The sequence below is a fragment of the Marmota flaviventris genome, chromosome 19, assembly GCF_047511675.1.
Source record: "Marmota flaviventris isolate mMarFla1 chromosome 19, mMarFla1.hap1, whole genome shotgun sequence".
Taxonomy (NCBI): domain Eukaryota; kingdom Metazoa; phylum Chordata; class Mammalia; order Rodentia; family Sciuridae; genus Marmota; species Marmota flaviventris.
Genome location: NC_092516.1, coordinates 36,146,302 through 36,165,252, shown reverse-complemented (window position 1 = coordinate 36,165,252; position 18,951 = coordinate 36,146,302). Strand labels below are relative to the sequence as shown.

The 18,951-nt window shown below is 45.4% G+C and overlaps 1 protein-coding gene across 4 annotated transcripts in view; it reads left to right on the top strand.

Annotated features, from left to right (window-relative positions):
- Rnf216 (ring finger protein 216) overlaps positions 1 to 16,837 on the top strand; it is a 136,934-nt gene extending 120,097 nt beyond the window's left edge. For all 4 annotated transcript variants that reach the window (XM_027956219.2, XM_027956218.2, XM_071605783.1 and 1 more), the window contains 2 exons: positions 13,093 to 13,162; positions 13,796 to 16,837. In XM_027956219.2, the coding sequence (XP_027812020.2) occupies positions 13,093 to 13,162; positions 13,796 to 14,115 (390 nt within the window). In that variant the 3' untranslated portion in view covers positions 14,116 to 16,837. The remainder of the gene's footprint in view (positions 1 to 13,092; positions 13,163 to 13,795) is intronic.
- Positions 16,838 to 18,951: the final 2,114 nt, after the last annotated feature.

Genomic DNA, 18,951 nt, shown 5'->3' with positions numbered 1-18,951 from the left:
CAGCCCTAGCAACTTAATGAGATCCAGTCCCCAAAAATAAAAGGCTTTTAGTACCTTAATATTTTTCTCCTTCATAAGTCCAAAGTAGTAGGCCAATTTGAAGTGGTTTCTTTTGCTACCATTCATTCCAGTGACTTAACTGTTGATTTATTGTCTTGAAAATAAAGTATGTTGGAAAAGTTAAAAAAATAAATAAATAAAAGGCTGGGGTGTATGGCTCAGTGGTAAAGCACCCCTGGATTCAATCCCCTGCACTGTAAAAAAAAAAAAAAAAGAGAGAGAGAATGGTTCAGAAACACAGGATGGTTTAATATTAATAACCCTTAGATGGCAAAAAGATAATTTCAAAAATCACATCTATTTTGATTTAAGCTTTTTTAAAAAGTATTATTAATATGATTCTTTAACCCCATATTTCAGAATAGTTGTAAGCACATATTTAGCGGTGAAATATATAGAAGTATTCCTAATAAAGTCAAATATAAGATTATCATTGATTTGTTCTACAACTGCTAATCAGAACACTTGACTAACAATAAAGTAAATGGTATAGATGCTAGAGAAGGTCATGGCTAATCCTGATTAACACCCACTAGTGTGTCAGATGCTATTTTAATTACTCATATGTAAAGAAAGGCAAATTCATCATTTTAAAATTCGAAAAGACAAAATAATCAACTAGAAAGCAGTAGAAAGATGACTAAATATAAAATATACCCAATACCATTTTCAGTAGAATTACAAATCATAAAATATCCTAGAATTGAATGTGCATAAGCAGTATGAGGAAAACTGTAAAACTATATTGAAGGACATGAAGAGACCTGAACATATGGAGAAATATGTTTTGTTCTTTTAATATTTACTTAATTAAACAATTGTTTTTAGAATCATATTAAACTAAAAACACGCACAATCAGGTAATGTGATAAGTGCAAAGACTTGTTCTACCAAAAGGTGATAACATATCAGAGGGGTCCCCACTAATATGGGGAACATATCAGCAAGTGCTTTAAGGCCCATAGAAAGCAGGCCTGGTGACAGATGGACCCTCTCAGCTTTCCCTGGGGAAAGCAAAGGTGGCCTGGGTGTCATAGTCCTGAGAGCCGGCATGTGGTATTAAAGAGAGATGATTTCTCTCCAGAGTCACTTAAAAATCTTATGGAATTCATATGTCAAGTAGGATTTTTTTTTCCCAAAAAAAAAAAAATGGTGGGCTGGGGTTGTAGCTCAGTGGTTGCGCACTTGTCTAGCACTTATGAGGCACTGGGTTCAACCCTCAGCACCACATAAAAATAAATAAATAAAGGTATTATGTGCATCTACAACTTTAAAATATATATATTAAAAAAAATGACTGGTTTTGCAAATTAGACTGATTTTTACTATAAAGCTAAACTAACCAAAACCATGTAAACTAGGACAAGCATAGGCAAATGTATCAAAAGAACTGGAGAAATGACAGATTGAGTCATTTGTTCATTCTTTTTTTTTTTATTTTTTAGTTTTCGGCAGACACAACATCTTTGTTTATATGTGGTGCTGAGGATCGAACCCGGGCTGCACGCATGCCAGGCAAGCGTGCTACCGCTTGAGCCACATTCCCCAGCCCCATTTGTTCATTCTTAACTGGGAGTTGTTCCAGAACTGGTCTGAACAGAAAGCCCCCATCCTCATGCAGTTTATATTCAAATACATTATAAAACCGGAATATTCCATGAAGTTGGTACTAAACTGAATTTAGTACTATTCATTCAGAAGAATCAGAATGAGGTAGTGAGGAATGACAGGAGCTAGAGGAAGCAGCCATTTCAAATGGAAGAATGCAGGCAGTTATTTCTGAGGACAGCATTTGCAGTAAAACCTGTTAAGAAGAGCAAGGCCACTGGGGAAATCAAACAAATTGAGTGTGTTTGGGGAACAGTAAGAAGGCAGATATGGCTTGCCGGTGCTGAGCTGTGGGAAGTAAAAAGGACCATCCCAAAGCCCTGTTGAGGGTCTGAATGCAGTGATGGTAACTGCAGGGCATTACAGAGTGTTATGTTTTCAAGATCACACTGGCTACTATTATATAGAGAGGGCATATTTGAGAGTTTTTGTGGGGCACTTGGCTAATCACTGGGAAAATACCCCAAGGAAACAAAAGAGATGACTTTTATAATCTTGGAGCAGGGAAGATCCTTCTTAGCATTATATCAGGGCCACTAATAAAATGTAAATTCTCTTTGGTAAGACAAAGTAAACAATGATGGGGGCTGGGGCTATGGCTCAGCAATAGAGCACTCGCCTAGCATATGTGAGGCCCTGGGTTCAATCCTCAGCACCACATAAAAATAAATAAGTAAAATAAAAGTATTGTGTCCACCTACAACTAAATATATATATATATATATATAAAAATATTTATAAATGGAAAACTAGGGGAAATACTGGTTACACATATATTGATACAGATAAATATTCTTGATCTATAGAGAATAAAATGACTCAATAAGAAGTCATTGAAGGGGCTGGGGTTGTGGCTTAGCAGTACAGCACTCACCTAGCACATGCAAGGCCCTGGGTTCGATCCTCAGCACCACATAAAAATAAATAAATAAATGGCATTGTGTCCAACTACACCTAAAAAATAATTTTTTTTTTTTTTTTAAATAAAAGAAGTTAATGAATATCTCTATATTAATAAGGATTAATTTAACTTGAAAGAACATGAAACCTAAAAATAGACATGGGGAGGGCTGGGGATGTGGCTCAAGCGGTAGCGTGCTCACCTGGCGTGCTTGCGGCCCGGGTTCGATCCTCAGCACCACATACAAACAAAGATGTTGTGTCCGCCGAGAACTAAAAAATAAAAATTAAAAAATTCTCTCTCGGGGCTGGGGATGTGGCTCAAGCGGTAGCGCGCTCGCCTGGCATGCCTGTGGCCAGGGGTTCGATCCTCAGCACCACATACAAACAAAGATGTTGTGTCCGCCGAAAAATGAAAAATAAATATTAAAATTCTCTCTCTAAAAAAAAAAAAAAAAAATAGACATGGGGAGATGGTACCTCAGACACTGTGGTTAGGAGTATAACTGGCATATGGGGCAGAAGAGTATATAGATCAGAAGGGGTTTTTGATGTTTTCATTTGAGTCTCCCTATGTTGCCCAGGCTGGCCTAGAATTACAATCCTCCTGTCTCAGCCTCCAAAGTAACTGGACTACAGGCATGTGCCACTGCATCTAACCAGATCAAAAATGTTAATGTCAGCTGGATGTGGTGGCACATGCCCATAATGTCATTGCCTTGGGAGCCTAAAGCAGGAGGATCGCAAGTTCAAAACCAGCCTCAGCAACTTAGCAAGATCCTGTCTCAAAATAAAATATAAAATGGGCTGGGGATGTGGCTCAGTGGTTGAGAGCCCCTGGGTTCAATTCCTGGTACCCAAAAAAAAGGTAAGAAAGAAAGGTTAATGTCTATTCCTTGACCTAGAAAAGTGGTGTAAATTAAAAAACACATTTAAACATACCAAAAAATTGGTGATATGTTTTATTTTATATGTTTATATTAGAATAATACAAAAAATAATGTTTCATGTATATTTTAAAACACGGGGGAGAAAAACATAGGAAGATTGACACATAGAAAATGAATAGCATGCAGAGACCAAGCTGCCATGGGGCAGGTATAACAAGAACTGAGGGCTGTGGAACCCCTCATGGTATGAGTAGGACAGTGGGCCCATCCACTTGTACCAGGTGAGACTACTCAGTTCTATGTTTTAAGGTGAAATCCCCTGGTTTTTTAAATTGACCACTTATCCAACTATCTTGAAAATACTATTCAGGCCACCACTTTCTAAGCCAAAGAAAGGATCTGTATCTTTTTATTTTCAGAAGTAAAAAGCAGAGTGCATGTTGCCACATGAGGGGAGGTGTTTAGCATTGTGGCCTGTTTCTCTCTGCACTGCTTCCTCTTGTCCTGGTTCTTCACCAGCACCCCTCTCTCCCCATACCCAGGCGTGGACTTGATTGTAAATTCGTCTTTCAGCTGCATTCTGTGGCTGCTGCAGCATGCAACTACCCTCTGTTTTCTTGTCAAATAGTCATTTGCCTGAAGAAAGTTCTGTAGATGTTCAAATGAAGTTTGAGAGGAAGGTCAAGTAAATACAAATTCCTCCAATTTCCTCTGCTCACCATAGCCAGGGATTTTGTTCCATTTGTCCTGTTCCCATCAAAACAGAGATCAGCCTGGTTTCCTTGATTCTCACCAGGAGACCAATTAAATTCCACCCCAGCATCTGCTGGGGCTCCTGAGAACACAAAGCCATTCAGAAGAGCAGTAAAACAAAGCTTTCCCTGTCCTGTGTGCCTGTTCTCTGGCCTCATTAGTCGATGGGGCCAGAAAGGATCTCTCGTCATCAGCAAGGGAGTTGTCCCTTTATGATTTGGAGAAAAGTGAAATTCTCATCCTAAATGATCAGACATTTCTTGAACCTGGCTAACATCACACTAATGGCTCATATGATAAACAATAGCTTTATATGTTTGTTATCAAACATGAGCCAAAAACATGAGTCTTATAAAAACAGGCTGTTTTCTTTAGGAATGGGGAAAACCAGAAGCAAATACAGCCACAGCTTTCTGGATCAGGGATAGAATGCAACACCAAGCCTCAGCACATAGAGGAACAAATGGGAGCATTATCCTGGACATTACCGTTACTCTACCCCAATACCTTGACTCTTCTTGGCCATATCCGTGGCAACTAAAGGAACTGTATCCCTGTGTCACTGTTAGGAGCCATGTTCAGAAGAACATTATTCTGAAGTATAGCAAAATTCATGATAGCATGTTCTCTAAATAAAAAACAAAGTCCGTGTTTGTCTTGAGTTTGGGGTACAACAAACCACAAAGAATTGTTTTCAACAACTTTTTTGTTTTTTAACATGAAAGTTTGAAGTCTGTTGTAATAAAACCCTGAGGCTTTTATAGCCAGCTTACAAGTTCATGGCATTACCTCCAAGCCTAAGAGGTAGACTCATTTTTCCCAGACTAGCAGTAGATTGACCCTGTTACTCATATGTGTCATATGTTGCTCTAAGGCAGATGGGTCCTGTCAGTCTCACAAATGAGGAAACCTGCTAGAGATTGAAGCCAGTAACCAATAGCTCAGCATCTGTCCCCAGGCCTGCCTTCTTTTTTTTTTTTTTTTTAATATTTATTTTTTAGGTGTAGATGGACACAACACAATACCTTTATTTTTATGTGGTGCTGAGGATCAAACCCGGGCCCCACCCATGCTAGGCAAGCGCTCTACTGCTGAGCCACAATCCCAGCCCCGCCTGCCTGCTTCTTGCCTGAAGAATATGACATTCTCCTGCAGGTCAGGCATGGGAACAGCACTAGCATTTTTGAAACCCTGGCTTGAGCTACAAGGGAGGAGATATAGTGCCACAGGATCAATGGAGGAAGAGGCATAGTTAAGAGCATTGATGAAAAAAAGGTAGAAATCCAACAAGGAAAAGGATTCTAAATTCTAGGTTGGAAACTAATTTTTGATTTCAACATTTTTTCTTAACATTTTTAGTTTATTTCCTTCCTTCTTTCCTTTCTCTTTTTTTCTTTAAGTTTATTTTTCCCAAAAGAAAAATGGGGAAATGAGCCCACATGTTACCTATCACCCAGCTTTCACAGCTGGTCTTGACTTTTTATTTCTAGTCACTGTTCTAAATAGCATTATTTCCATTAAAAAAAAAAAATAGAAGGAGCGAGTATCATCTCTGAATTGGCGTGGGGTCCAGGAGCACCAGTTTCCCATTTTGCAGTTGGGAAAAATGATGTTCAGGTCATGAACCCAAGGAGCTCCTTCCACAAATGCAGGAGATGGCTGAGAAGTGCCCACAGGGTCCCTAGGCCTTGCAGAGGACCCTCGATGGACAACAACTCCACAAAGTTGCAGAGGGGCCTGTAGATCCTCCACCTTTGACCACATCCCAGATTGAGTTTTGATATTCTTGAAGGACTTTATGAAAGCAGAACAGTGTTTTGAGCATGTGTATTTGTGCAGTTTGTCTTCAGCAAATCCCAGCAGGCCCCAGCCTGAGCACTTGACCCTGAAGAGAGTCAAAACATGGCAACATTCCACCCGGCCTCCAGGTCCTTTTGGAGGAGGTGCTCTGGACAGAAAGGTATTTGGGTGCTAGGACTCTTTTGACACAAGGAGGCTGCTATAGTAGCCAGAGGCCAGCCTGGAGCCTGTGAAGTCCAGCATGTTGTCCAGCTCATGCTGTCCAGTCCAGCTGCACAGCATGTGCCTCTCAGAGTTGGTCTTTCCAGGCCTGAATCTCCTCCTCCCCCACCATTTCCTGTTGCAGGGAGACAGCTGGGGGTGGGGGTTAGGGTCTGCTGTTGCTGAGGGATCTGCAGCCGATCTGGGAATAATTTGAAACTAAATCTTGGCTCTTTGGAAGCCTTTCATGAAGTCATTGCAAGTTTATTAACAACAGCTGTGGCCACACCTGACCTGGATCCCAGTCCCAACCCACTCCCAGAATCAGAGGGGAAGAAGCAGTGTGCAATCCTGGGTCACCATTAGGGAAGATAAAGTTAAATGAAGAGGTGTTGCATCCTTCCCTGTGGTCACAGGAGGCTGGTGAGCAAGCAGGCCGGTGGTCCGCCCTGGTGACCAGAAGTGTTGGAGAAGAAAGGCTCAAAAGGACTTTTGAAGGGCTGGTGTTGTAGCTCAGTGGTAGAGCGCTTGCCTAGCAAGTGTGAGGCCCTGGGTTGGATTCTCAGCACCACATATAAATAAAAATAAAGGTCCATTGAAAAACATATATATATATATATATATATATATTTTTTTTTTTTTTTTTTTTTTTTAAGGACTTTTGAAAGGCTTTGGCAAGAATAACTGTGTGCCAGTGCTCAAATGTCAATCTTGGGAACCATCAGTTGTAGCTGGTGGTTATTGTTAATATCTGACCTGTAAAAATATTCTCTTTCCCCTTCAGCCACTTGCAGTTTCTTTTCCTGCATTTTCTCCTGTTCAGACCTTGCTGTATGAACAGAGCTATGGGACTTTTCTGTTGAGAGACAAGGGAAAGATGTTTTGGTTGGTTGGTTTGGTTTTCTATTTTTAATTAAAACCTCTCTGATTTCTTCCTCACTTCCTGCAAATTTCTGGAGCAGCTGGGCCCCTGCCTTCTCCCCTCCCCACTCACCCCACTTGCACATGAAGCAGGCCTGCCAGGGCCTTCTGTGTCAGGCCCAGCACTTTTCTGTATCCTGCTGAGCTCAGAGGAATTCAAGGGAAGGAAATAAACCCTCTTCCCTGTTAAGATGCAGCCCTCTTTCTTTATGTAAAGTACTCTTCCAGATCTGCTGAATAGACAAGATTTCATTCCACTTTCTGCTTTGTTCACCATGGAGTAATTCAGACACTTCTCTCCCAGTCCTCATTGGGATTCGTTGGGATCCAAGAGTTCTTCTAAGATGGCCATGGGTGTATATTAATAGGAGCACTACGTACATGGTTTCACTGCCACCCAAGCCTAATGTGTTGTCACACCCAGTCTTTTGACAAAAGACCCTGTCTTTATTGGGACATCTTAATCACTTACCACCATCTGCTCCCTCTCATATCAGCCTCAGAAAAGAACCATTTGGTGAATCTATTTGAAATTTTTGACCAAACGCCAGGCACAATGGTGTATATCTTTAATCCTAACGATTTGACTGGCTGAGGCAAGAAAATCTCAAATTTGAGGTCAGCTTCAAGAACTTAGCAAAATCCTATCTCAAAAATAAGAGAAAAGGGGGATAGGGTTGTGGCTCAGCGGTAGAGCACACACCTAGCATATGTGAGGCGCTGGCTTCGATTTTCAGCACCACATAAAAATAAATAAAGTAAAGGCATTGTTCCTACTACAACTAAAAATATATATATATTTTAAAAATAATAAGAGAAAAAGAACTGGGGATGTAACTCAGCACCCCTGAGCTCAGTCCCCAATACCACAAAAGAAAAGCAGGGGAAAAGTTTTTATCTAGGGCATGTAATCTCAGACCTCCTGCCCAGTCCCCACTGATTTTAACAGGTCTGTGCACCTCTGAACCTTAGCATCCTCTTGTGAAATCCCTTCTAGACTCTTATGTATGAACTTTTGCTTTCATGAAGCTTAGCATGCGCAGAGCATGGTCTTCCAGAATGAAATTTAAGTGGATTTGGTTTTGGTTTCAAGGGTGGTTGTTGGTTTGGTTTGGATTTGGATGTTATTTTCTGTATTGAAGATATAGACTTGTTTTTCTTACTATTACCTAAATAATTCAGAATAGCAACTATTTACATGGCTTTTACATTTAAAAAAAAAAACATTTTTTTTTTAGTTGTTGATGGACCTTTATTTTATTCACTTATATATATGCAGTGCTGAGAATCGAACCCAGTGCCTCACACATGTGAGGCAAGTGCTCTACCACTGAGCCACAACCCCAGCCTCAGCTTTTACATTTTATTAAGTATTAATCATAATCTAGTTATTATTTAAAGTATACTAGAAGATATAGTATCATATATAACTAAAAAAAAATCAGTAAATTCTAAAATAAGTATACTGGAAGGGGCTAGGATGTAGCTCTTATTTATTTGTCTGTTTATTTATTGTAGTTGGACACAATACCTTTATTTTATTAATTTTTATGTGGTGCTGAGAATCGAACCCAGGGCTTCACACTGCTAAATGAACACTCCACCACTGAGCCACAAACCCAGCCTTGTAATGACCTTTTTTAGTGAATAAATTCCACCCCTGTTTTTTGTTTTTTTTTTTTTTTTCTTGACAGAGAAAATTTTCCTGGGACCCTCTGGCATTCAGGGGGTCACCTCATGAGAAATGCCTCGGGCAAGGAAGCCTTCAAGTGTTATTTGCCGACCTGGGGATAGGCTGAAATCAGTGGACATGAACATTACAAGTCAGAGGTGACAGTGGTGGACTCTTATCTGCAACTCAGGTTTCTGGCTCAACTCAAATGAGGCTTGTGGAGCTCTCCTATTCCCTGTTCCACTATGGGCAAGAGAGCTCTGCTGGCTATTATCCAAAGGCCACATGCCAAAGAAATCTGTCAGAACCATTGACTTGGGGCATCTTAAGGAGTGGCATATTCGCCATGGGTGGCGAGCCAAAGAACATCAGAATTATTTGTGAGGATATCAAGGAGCAAGGCCCCTTTTCCTTCTTTTCCTGCTGCTGAGCTTCTGAGCTTCTGTGTCTTGCTCTGTTTGTTTCTGCCACTTCTGGTATTTAGTGGAGGCCACAGAACTATGCCCACCCTGAGGAGAAAGAACCCTATGGTATTTTGGCAAAAAAGTAGTGCCTGGGGTCTCCTTCCCCAGAGGCTACGATTCAGAAACCAGCGATTCCTGTGGTCAAGAGCTCAGGCATTGAGTCAGGACTGCCTAGAGTTCTGATCTGTAAGGTGGGATGGGTTCATAATGCTTTGCTAACAGAGAGGTTGTGAGACATTTGGAGCAAGGCTGCACAAGCACTCTCGGTGTTACTGCCGCTGTACTTGGCACTCTGTGAGAGGTGAAGGGCCTCTTAAAACCAGCCTGTTTTAGAATGTCCAGCCTCCATGTTAGGTAGTGAGAGTGGGGCTGGTCCCTGAACCCAGACCTGGAGCTCCAGAGTCATATAGATGTTCCTGTCCATCACGCTCACCATGGCCTCGCTGTACAGAAGCCAGTGTCACTTTCAGTGGCACAGAGAATGAGCCCCCACTGCTAACCCTTTGGCTGAGCAACTTCAGCCCTAGTTTCCTGTATATAACTCAGCCCAGGGAGAAGAAAGGGGTTAGACCTCTCAGTCGTCATCTTTCCTCCTATTGTTCCACATTTCCAGCTTCCCAGGGGTGTCCTAGATTTGCACCAGGCCAAACGCTTTCCCACTTTGCCCCCCCATGCCCATCATGACTGGAATGTCTCCCGAGGGGACTATCCTCCAGAAGAGACTCAGTTGCCATCTGTCAGCTAACCCATATCCAAGGAGGGCTATGATGAGTGGCCAAAATCTATCTGAACCCAGTCTTCTCCCTTTTTTTTTTTTTTTTTTTTTAAACAATATAAGATAAAATTTGCCATTTGTAAGTATACAGTTTAGTCTGTCTTTGCTCTTGACTTGAGGAACTTTAAATGCTGAAGGGGAACTGCTTATGAAAGAATCTTACACACCAAGTAAAGCAGAGTGTCTTCCCTTAAGTCAAGCAATCTGGCTGAAGTGTCAGTATTTTTTTCTTTTTTCAAAAAAAGTTTTTTTTTTTTTTTTTTTTTTTGTTTTGTTTTTTTTCCAATTCAAATTGCTAAACACAGCATCCTGTGACTCAAACCAGTTGGAGAAAGTTGAAATCTGAGACACCTAATCCACTGGCAGTTGACTCACAAATTATGGTAAAGTCATGTTGAACACCAGAACTTTTTAGTGAAATACAGACTGTTTTTAGATGCTACAGGCACTGCCAGATTCCCAAGACAAGGATTGAGGCAAGTGGTCTCCAGGCCCCTTGCCAAATCAAAAGCTTGCTCAGAACTCTGGAAGGAATGGAGAAAGGCAGTGGGGGGCAGGGTGCTTCATTCCTGTGGGCTCTGAGGCCACACCTCAGAAGAACTCTAGAGGCAAGCCGGGACTCTGCCCGCAATGAACCTCTGTGCTGTCCTACTGAAGCTGACAGAACTGGGAGAAACTTGGCTTGTACCCGCCTGTGCCAGAGCCTCAGCCTTCCCAGAGGCGCTCTCAGCTAGGATTTATCCAGGAGGCTGGGAACCTGCCACAGAAAGCCTCATGATAGAAATGAATACAGCACCTACATGCTCACCCTCAGCAGCCTGCCAAATGGGAATTCTCTCCAGTACCTCATGCTCTATTCCTCTTGACTCGTGTGTCATAAGAGTCTTCACTGCTGTGAATTTACCCAGCACTGACCAGACCCATGCAGGATGCCAGCTAGAACTGGCCATAGCACAGACCTTGGCTCCACGAGGGGAGGGAGCACAGCTGCCTCTCTTATGTCCTCAAAGTATCTAGCACAGTGCCTGGTGCACAGAGGGCTCCGAACACAGGTCTAGTGAAGGAATGAACGTCCCCCTGACTTTCAACTCACATAAGCAATGGGAACAAAAGAATCTCAAGATAACTGCAGATTATCTCTAGGAAAACTATTTGAATAACACTGTGGATGGGAGAGATAATCTTTGTCCCAGTTCACCACCTAACTTTCACCCTAACTTTGAGCAACTATTTTTCTCTGGGACCTCATTTCTGTGCCCTCAGCAAATTGAAATGGATGATTTCTAAGGTGCCTCCTTTTTTATTTTGAATTTTAGTTTTATATGGACACAATACCTTTATTTTGTTTATTTATTTTTATGTGGTGTTGAGGATCGAACCCAGTGCTACTCACTTGAGAGGCAAGCGCTCCAAGCTCCACCGCTGAGCCACAGCCCCACCCCCTAAGGTACCTTCTTGTGCCATCAAAGGCCTTAGGTGTCCCAGGACTGATGGGCTCAACTACATTTAGGTGCAGAATAGAAATAATTTTGAGGTGTGGTAATGTGGTACTAATATGAATATGTGGCCAGAGTCAGGACACCTGTCTTACTTGAACAATAACGAAGCTACTGAGATTTTGAAACTCTGTGGAAATATGAAGTAGAATTGCAGAATTACAAAAGGCTTGGTATTTCCAACATTCTGGAATTAAAAGCAATTGTAGGGCTGGGGTCGTGGCTCAGTGGTAGAGCACTTGCCTAGTACATGTAAGGCACTAGGTTCAATTCTCAGCACCACATAAAAAAATAAAGATATTGGGTTCATCTACAAGTTAAAATATATATATATATATATATATATATATATATTTTTTTTTTTTTTTTTTTTTTTTTTTAAGTAATTATAGGGGTTGGGATTATGGCTCAGCAGTAGAGCGCTCGCCTAGCACGTGCGAAGGCCTGGGCTTGCTCCTCGGCACCACATAAAAATAAATAAATAAAAAGGTATTGAGTTCAATAAACAGACATGCTTTTTAAAAAGGCAATTATAGTTCCCCCCCCCATAGATAGATAAATAGATAGATAGATAGATGCCACTGAGAGACAAACATTGGGGGCATCTTCTAATCTGGTTTCCATTTGTTTTTCTTGAAACATTTCAAGTTTCTAAAATCTGTATTTTTTTAGTTTTTCCACCCCTTAGTGATGACGCTTCTCTTTGCTGAGACCTATACATGCACCACCCACTCAGTCCTCACGACAGCGCACTTCAGAGAGGAAACCCTGACACTTAAGATATTTGGAATTTAGCTGGGCCAGGAAAGAAGGGCCCCATCTTCCTGGGATTTTTTCAACCCAGGGAATGTTCTTTTGGACCCACCATGAACTAGAAAGCCTCTCTCTAACTCAGGGCAGCAGGTTGGCCCAGCACCGTCACACAAAGCAGGCCTTATAGGGCAGGGAGGTATGTCCTAGGGCAGCAGCCCAATTCCTCCTCCATGACACCTGCTGGCAAGTAGAGATGTGGGAGCTGCATGTAGCACAAACCCAGCCACTAAGTGTTGAGTTTTGGAAGGGAAAACAGCTAAGTCTGTGGCAGAATTACCCTCTCACTGCTGTGCCCCCACCCCCTTTCTCTGCCACCCAGCCCATACCAGAGTTCTGCTGCAGGAAGCTGGAAGTAAAAGGCCAGCTTGGACCAGCAGGGCTGCCCCCCACCACAGCTCAGGGAAAGGGCAGGACTATCTGTGCTCTGCACAAAGGCCTGCTGTACCTGGTTCAGACTAGGGACCTGAAATTTCTTGGGCCCAATCTCAGGCAGCTGCCTGCTGGGACAAACCCCCACCCAGCCTTTCCCATAGGCTTCCCTATGGGGACACCCCTGGTTGATGAACAACAGAGATGCTTGGGAATGGGAAGAAGTTGTGTGCAGCTCAAAACGCCGCTGATCACTGGCAGAGTCTGACCTTATCCCAGTATTGTCCAGCAGCAAGCCAGCCTCCCTCTCCCCATGGGCCTCACACTTCCAGGACCTGCAAACTCACTCTGCCTTGTGCTTTTACTCCAGGAAGATGATGAGAAGCTAATCGAGGAAATCCAGAAGGAGGCTGAGGAGGAGCAGAAAAGAAAGAATGGAGGCAAGTGCTTTCCCCAGCCACAGCCCCACGCCAGGCACACTCAGGATGGTGGAGCAGAGCACCTAGGGCCACCAGGGGGAGGGAAACTCCAACTCTGAGGGACCACCATCCAGGTCATCAAAGCCTTGGATACAGTTTTGGCATCTCTTAATGGTGAGGAAATCCTAAGGTTGGATTTGAACTCCTCATACAAACAGAAGCGAGGCCTCTCTAAGGGGGTGGTAGCTCCTCAAGGCTCTAGCTCTCAAGGAGAGTCTCACTCTCTCATGGGGACTGCCCCAACCTGTACTGAGCTGGATGAATGTGCCATTCTCTAGGAGACACCACAGAGTGTGACACTCTTGGGAAATACAGTTTGTCCTTGGCTTCTGGTACTGACAATTGGGTTATAGGTATTTCATGTTTGGCACTTGAGCCAGCTGCCTTGTAGAGCAGCCCTTCCTGGGCTCAGACGAAAGAGTGTGCTGAGGGTCAGAGGTCAACCCTCAAAGCACTGCCAGCTATGTCTAGCTTCCCCTTGGCTGCTCAGCTCTGGTGGGCCCCAGAGTTAGCAGGTACAGCCCTGATCCCAAGCTAGAGTCCAGCAGAGTTGGTCCAACCTGCTCTCCTCAATTGAACCCTACTTCCTTTCAGAGAACACCTTCAAACGCATTGGGCCTCCGCTGGAGAAGCCCCCTGAGAAGGTACAGAGGATGGAAGCCCTCCCGCGGCCTGTCCCACAGAACCTGCACCCACCACAGATGCCACCCTATGCCTTTGTGCACCCGCCCTTCCCCCTGCCACCTGTCCGGCCTGTGTTTAACAACTTCCCTCTCAACATGGGCCCTGTCCCGGCACCCTATGTGCCCCCTTTGCCTAATGTGCGGGTCAACTATGACTTCGGTCCTGTGCATGTGCCCCTGGAGCACAATCTGCCCATGCACTTTGGCCCCCAGCCACGGCATCACTTCTGACAGCTGGAGCCCTGGCCAGCCCCACTGAACCTGTGCCAGTTGGGGGTATAGGGCAGAGAACCCCCTGCCCCAGGCCAGGCTCCACTTTCAACCCTCTAAGTAGGGGTGGTGAGTCAGCTTTTGAGGGTGGGCTGGTTTACCTCATACTCCTCCCTTGGGAAGAGTCACTGCTTCTCAAAGTCTGGTGTCCTCTGGGTGCCTGTAAGGGAGCTGGCCTGGCTCTTGCTGGTCAGTCTCCTCGCTAGTTCTGCCGTTTTGGCAACCAGCACAGGGGCTCTGGCTCTACTCTTATCACTCAAGCCCCTGCAGGAGGAGACAGGTGGAGCTCATTTGTCCTGTTCCTAAGAGAATCCCACACAATTAAGAACTTTGCAGACCCACTTGGCCACAGTGTAGTCAGGTCCATAATAAAAATGAAGCAGCAAATAGTGGCATTGGAAGAGAACTGAGACATCTACATGGCCACCCTCACTAAGGCCCTTCAAGAGTGGCCGTTGTGCCCATGCCATGGCACATCCACAGTTCAGGGATATGGGTCCCCTGCTGTCCTATGCACTTGTGCTTCACCTGGGAGCCAAGTCCTGGGGCACAAGGCTGCTGTGATCATCTCCCTTGAGACTCCCAAGAGTCCTGTGTCTGGGACCACCTGCCCCTCACAGAGGTTCATAGTTGGTCCCAGTGAAAAGATAGTGGAGGCTGTGGGTCACAGCCCCTTGGACATTGCTGCGGTGCCATGAGGGGCAAAACGCTGTCCCTCCCAGTCCAGAACCCAGTGTTCCCACAGTGCCCCTTCAGGCCCTTTCCCCCTCCCTCCCTCCCTTCCAAGGCCCTCTCAGGTCAGGCAACCACAGAGAACTGTCCCTCACTGTGGGTTTGGTTTTGTTTATCTGAGCATTTCCTCCTGTTCACATATTTTGAACTGAAGAATTTTCCATGGCTTGGTATCTTTTTCTCATTCTCTGGAAAGTCAGGCTGAAATTGGCCACTCTGCGCCAGGTGGCTACCAAGGTTGAACAGTCCTGACACTAACCAAACAAAATCCTTTTCCATTAGCCATCACAGAGGCCACCCAGACAGCCCAGGTCTGGGAGACATCACAAACACCCAGCAGGTGATGAACAGCTTTCCTTCTAAGGTGTTTTTGGGGGCTTCCCTGGGGTGTAGATGACTCTGTGGAGCCGTGTATTGTCACAGCCGACCTCCCTCCCTCCTCTGTGTTCTCTCAGTAGTCAGTGATGGAGGCTGGTAGAGGGTGAGGTGCTGGCACCAGGCACAGGGACAGCTGCCCTTCTCTGGGGTTGAGTCAGCTTTGGGCCTCTGTGTGGGGTCCTGCCAAGGCTCCGGCCCACTTGCCAAGCAGAGGCCCAAAGCTTCTGACTGCAAAGCTGGGATTGAGCCCTCCTGACAGCAGACATCTCTTTCTCATCCTGTATTGGCCATCCTTGTCCTTGTTATGTGGCTGTGGGGTTCCAGGAGGTACAGAGCACACAGAGTTCAGGGGTGGAAAGCCCTGAGAGCAAGCAGTGCCACCACTCTCTTGCTGCTATCAGCTTCTCAGGTGTCTTTGACGGATTCAGGTCTACTTGATACATTCTTTCTGCCTTTGCTCAGGATGAAAGTTTTGAAGACAGGTGGTCACCTGGACATGGGGTGGGGCACATGGGGAGGTGGCTCGGGAGCCTCCCAGTGAGCTGCCTGAACTTACTTCTATCCTGAATGACAGTGCCTTGGAAAGGTGGGCTGCTCACCACAGTGACAGGATCCTCTAAGTACCTTAGACACAAACTCATGTTCTCTGCACCTCCCCTGAAGTAGAGAAGGCAGCACACAGCCCACAGATGGGAGGAAGCCCTGGCACTGCCTCTCTGGGGCCTCTCAAGCTGTCCCTGTGGGCTGTGAGCCTGTTTAAATTCTGTTTAAACTACTGTGTGTAAAAAACCTGTTTCCAGCTGTGTGCCCCCACCACATAGCTCCATCAAGGGGCTAAGGCTGAGACAGGATGAGGAAACTGGCCATTTCTGTGGCAGCTGCAAGGACAGTCAGTGCAGTGCAGGTGGTGCCCAAACTAGAGAGAGAGTGGGGGATCAGAATGACGTTCTGCCTACGGCCAAAGTCAAGAATGTCCCCTTGGAGATGAGTACTAGCTTCTGTGGCCACACTTTGCTTCAGGAGAGGGAACTGCTGCATCCCCCCGTCAAGGGCATCTGGTTCCACATCATGCTCCCCGAGCCGGGCTGCAGACTAGCACCAGAACCAAACGTCCAAGAGTGACCACCTCAGCTCTCCAGGTACCTCAGTGTCCAGGCAGACGAGGAAGGTGAGAAGTTGCACCCATGCCAGGGCCAGAGCCCAAGAATCAGCCCCTGTCTCATCAAACGGGCGTTTTCAATGCAGCTGACACCTTACCCTCTGGGACACAGGGTTGCTTCCTAGGGTCAAGAGACTGCCTGGCCACTGTCCCAATCTATTTGCCTTAAAACTGGAGAGAGGAATCTAGTATTTGCACTTAGCAAAAGATTTAAAACTGAAGGAAAAAAATGTGCATGATCTGTTACTTTGTACAAAAATAGCAAAAAAAAAAAAAAAATTAAATAGTTAAATGTTTTTATTTACCTTCTGGTAGTAAAAATAGATAAGATAATTCTGTTTAAACTACTGTGTGTAAAAAAACCTGTATCATATGTAACTTGAATTTTTTGTAAATAAATGTTTGTGCACTCTACTCTCTGGTTGCATTTATCCATATGCACAGTCACGGACACCTCTGGAATGGTTTCATCCCCTCTGCTCAACTGCAGAGGGGAACAAGGCAGGGCGTTCCAGCAGGCACGGAGGTGGGGGGCAGGGGGTCCCTGCTCAGAGACGGTCTCATCTTCTGGGAAGAAAGATCAAGACACCAAGGTGCCAGTTCTTGCTTGGGTGGCTGCCAAGGCCCAGATGGGGCACAGAGGGTGGGTGGGTTGGCACAGAATCCCCTCCAAGAAAGTAGTCAGATCCTCTCTCAGGGCCCTTCCCCAGGTGAAGGACTTGAGGCCAACTCAGTCCTGGAGAACAGCCTGTGTGAGACCTCGGCTGGCCTGAATCCCAAATGCAAAGAGGAGAGAAGCCCAAGGGACAAGGGCTACAAGAGCAGAGGTACTGGGGTTGGCATGCGAGTTCTTGCCCAGCTGGAGGGCTGTGGGGCTGAGGCTCATTGCCCCTCACTGGTGGCACAGCTTCTTCCCCACAATCCCCTGGGGTCTACCTGCCCCCCCAGCACCTCCTTGCCACACCCAAGCCAGGCAGGCATTGACCATAAGACCTGGGAGGGGGCCTTGGGCACAGGGGGGCTGGGGTCCCCAAATACAGGTGGATAGCACATAGCACTCAAAGACATGCCCTTTGCAATTTTTTTTCTTAATTTTTCAACATTTTAAAAAACTTTTGAAGTAAAAGTTTCAGGACAAGTTAGGTTTTCAGCTTCTAAACAGGTCAGTGTGTACTTTGAATCAGCCCATGCTGTCCAGTCCTTGTTCACCGTCCAGGGTACCCATTAGCAGGACATTACAAGCTCTGCAGCTCGACCGCATGCGTGAGGCTGCTCTCCATTCCTCCCAGTCGGTCTCCCCCTCTCCCTGCCTGCCACAGCGGCCTACCCACAGGTGGGCTTTGGCCTTCAGCTTCATGGAAGTTTCCAGTGCCTGGCTCTGCTCTGCACTGTTCACACACATCCATCTGCATCTCCTGCTCTTTTGATGTCTCCCACGTAGTCCCCTAGAAAGAAAGTCCAGTGCCTCCAGTGTTTCTGCTACCACAACAAAACCTCCATGGATGTCCCTGTAGAAAAGTGCAGTGACTGAATGCAAGGAGGGGCCCGAGGCCTGTCTGCATGTGTCAGTGTCTTCGTGACCCTTGCAAAGCCTTGTCCATACCCCAGTCACTGGCAAGAGCCTAGCCCTGGGCAGTGGATTCAGCTCTGCACAGGACAGTCTCAAGCCATCAAATCAGTCCTAGAATCTGACTTCCTGTGGCCATTGCTTGTATCTGTTTAGTGTACTACTTAAATTTGTTTCTTTCCACCTTTTTTAAATATAGCATCTTTTTGGTCAGGGTCAATTGCATGGGGTTTTTCACTTTTTTGTTGTTTATATATTTTTATTTGTTCTAATTAGTTATACACGACAGTAGAATGCGTTAAGTGGTTTTGTGTGTGTGTGTTTGTTTTTTTGTTTTGTTTTGTTTCCCTGTGATACATAAACTATTTCTCATGAAGCCTGCTCTCTCCCTTCCATCTTGAGGCTGAGATAGGAACAAGGGCTTCCGGGGCAGGATGTCTGAGCTCCACCCTCTGACCACCTCTGGCCAGGGCTCTCTTCACCTCTCTAAACTGGGTGCCATCACCCTGAGGCTGGTGTGCAACCCACTTGCCCTCTGGTCTCATGACCCTTCAAGAAATGGCATCCCAGGTCTGCCTGCACCTTCTTCTGGGTCAGGATTTAGTTGACAGTTCCTCTCCTTGCTTCCTCTGAGTGAATGCCCTGTTGCTCTGGGTTCCTGTCACCGCATCCTGCCGGGCCAGTCCCTAAGCGGGCGGCAGTGGTAGTAATAACTCCCCCTGGCAGTCCTGGGTGTGGCAGTGTGAGATCGTCCTGTGAGCCCTCCAGGCAAGGTGCTCCCGCCTGGTTCTTGGCAAGAAAGTGGAAACTGAGGCAGCATCCTATGAGCATCTAAGACAGGACAAGAGGAGATGGGAGACTGCTGCTGGTCATCTGCACCAGGATAGTCATCTGGTCCCTCCCCAGCTCTCCCTAAAATCCTCACTCAGGTGAGCCCAGACCCTGGCAGGCCCACAGAGCC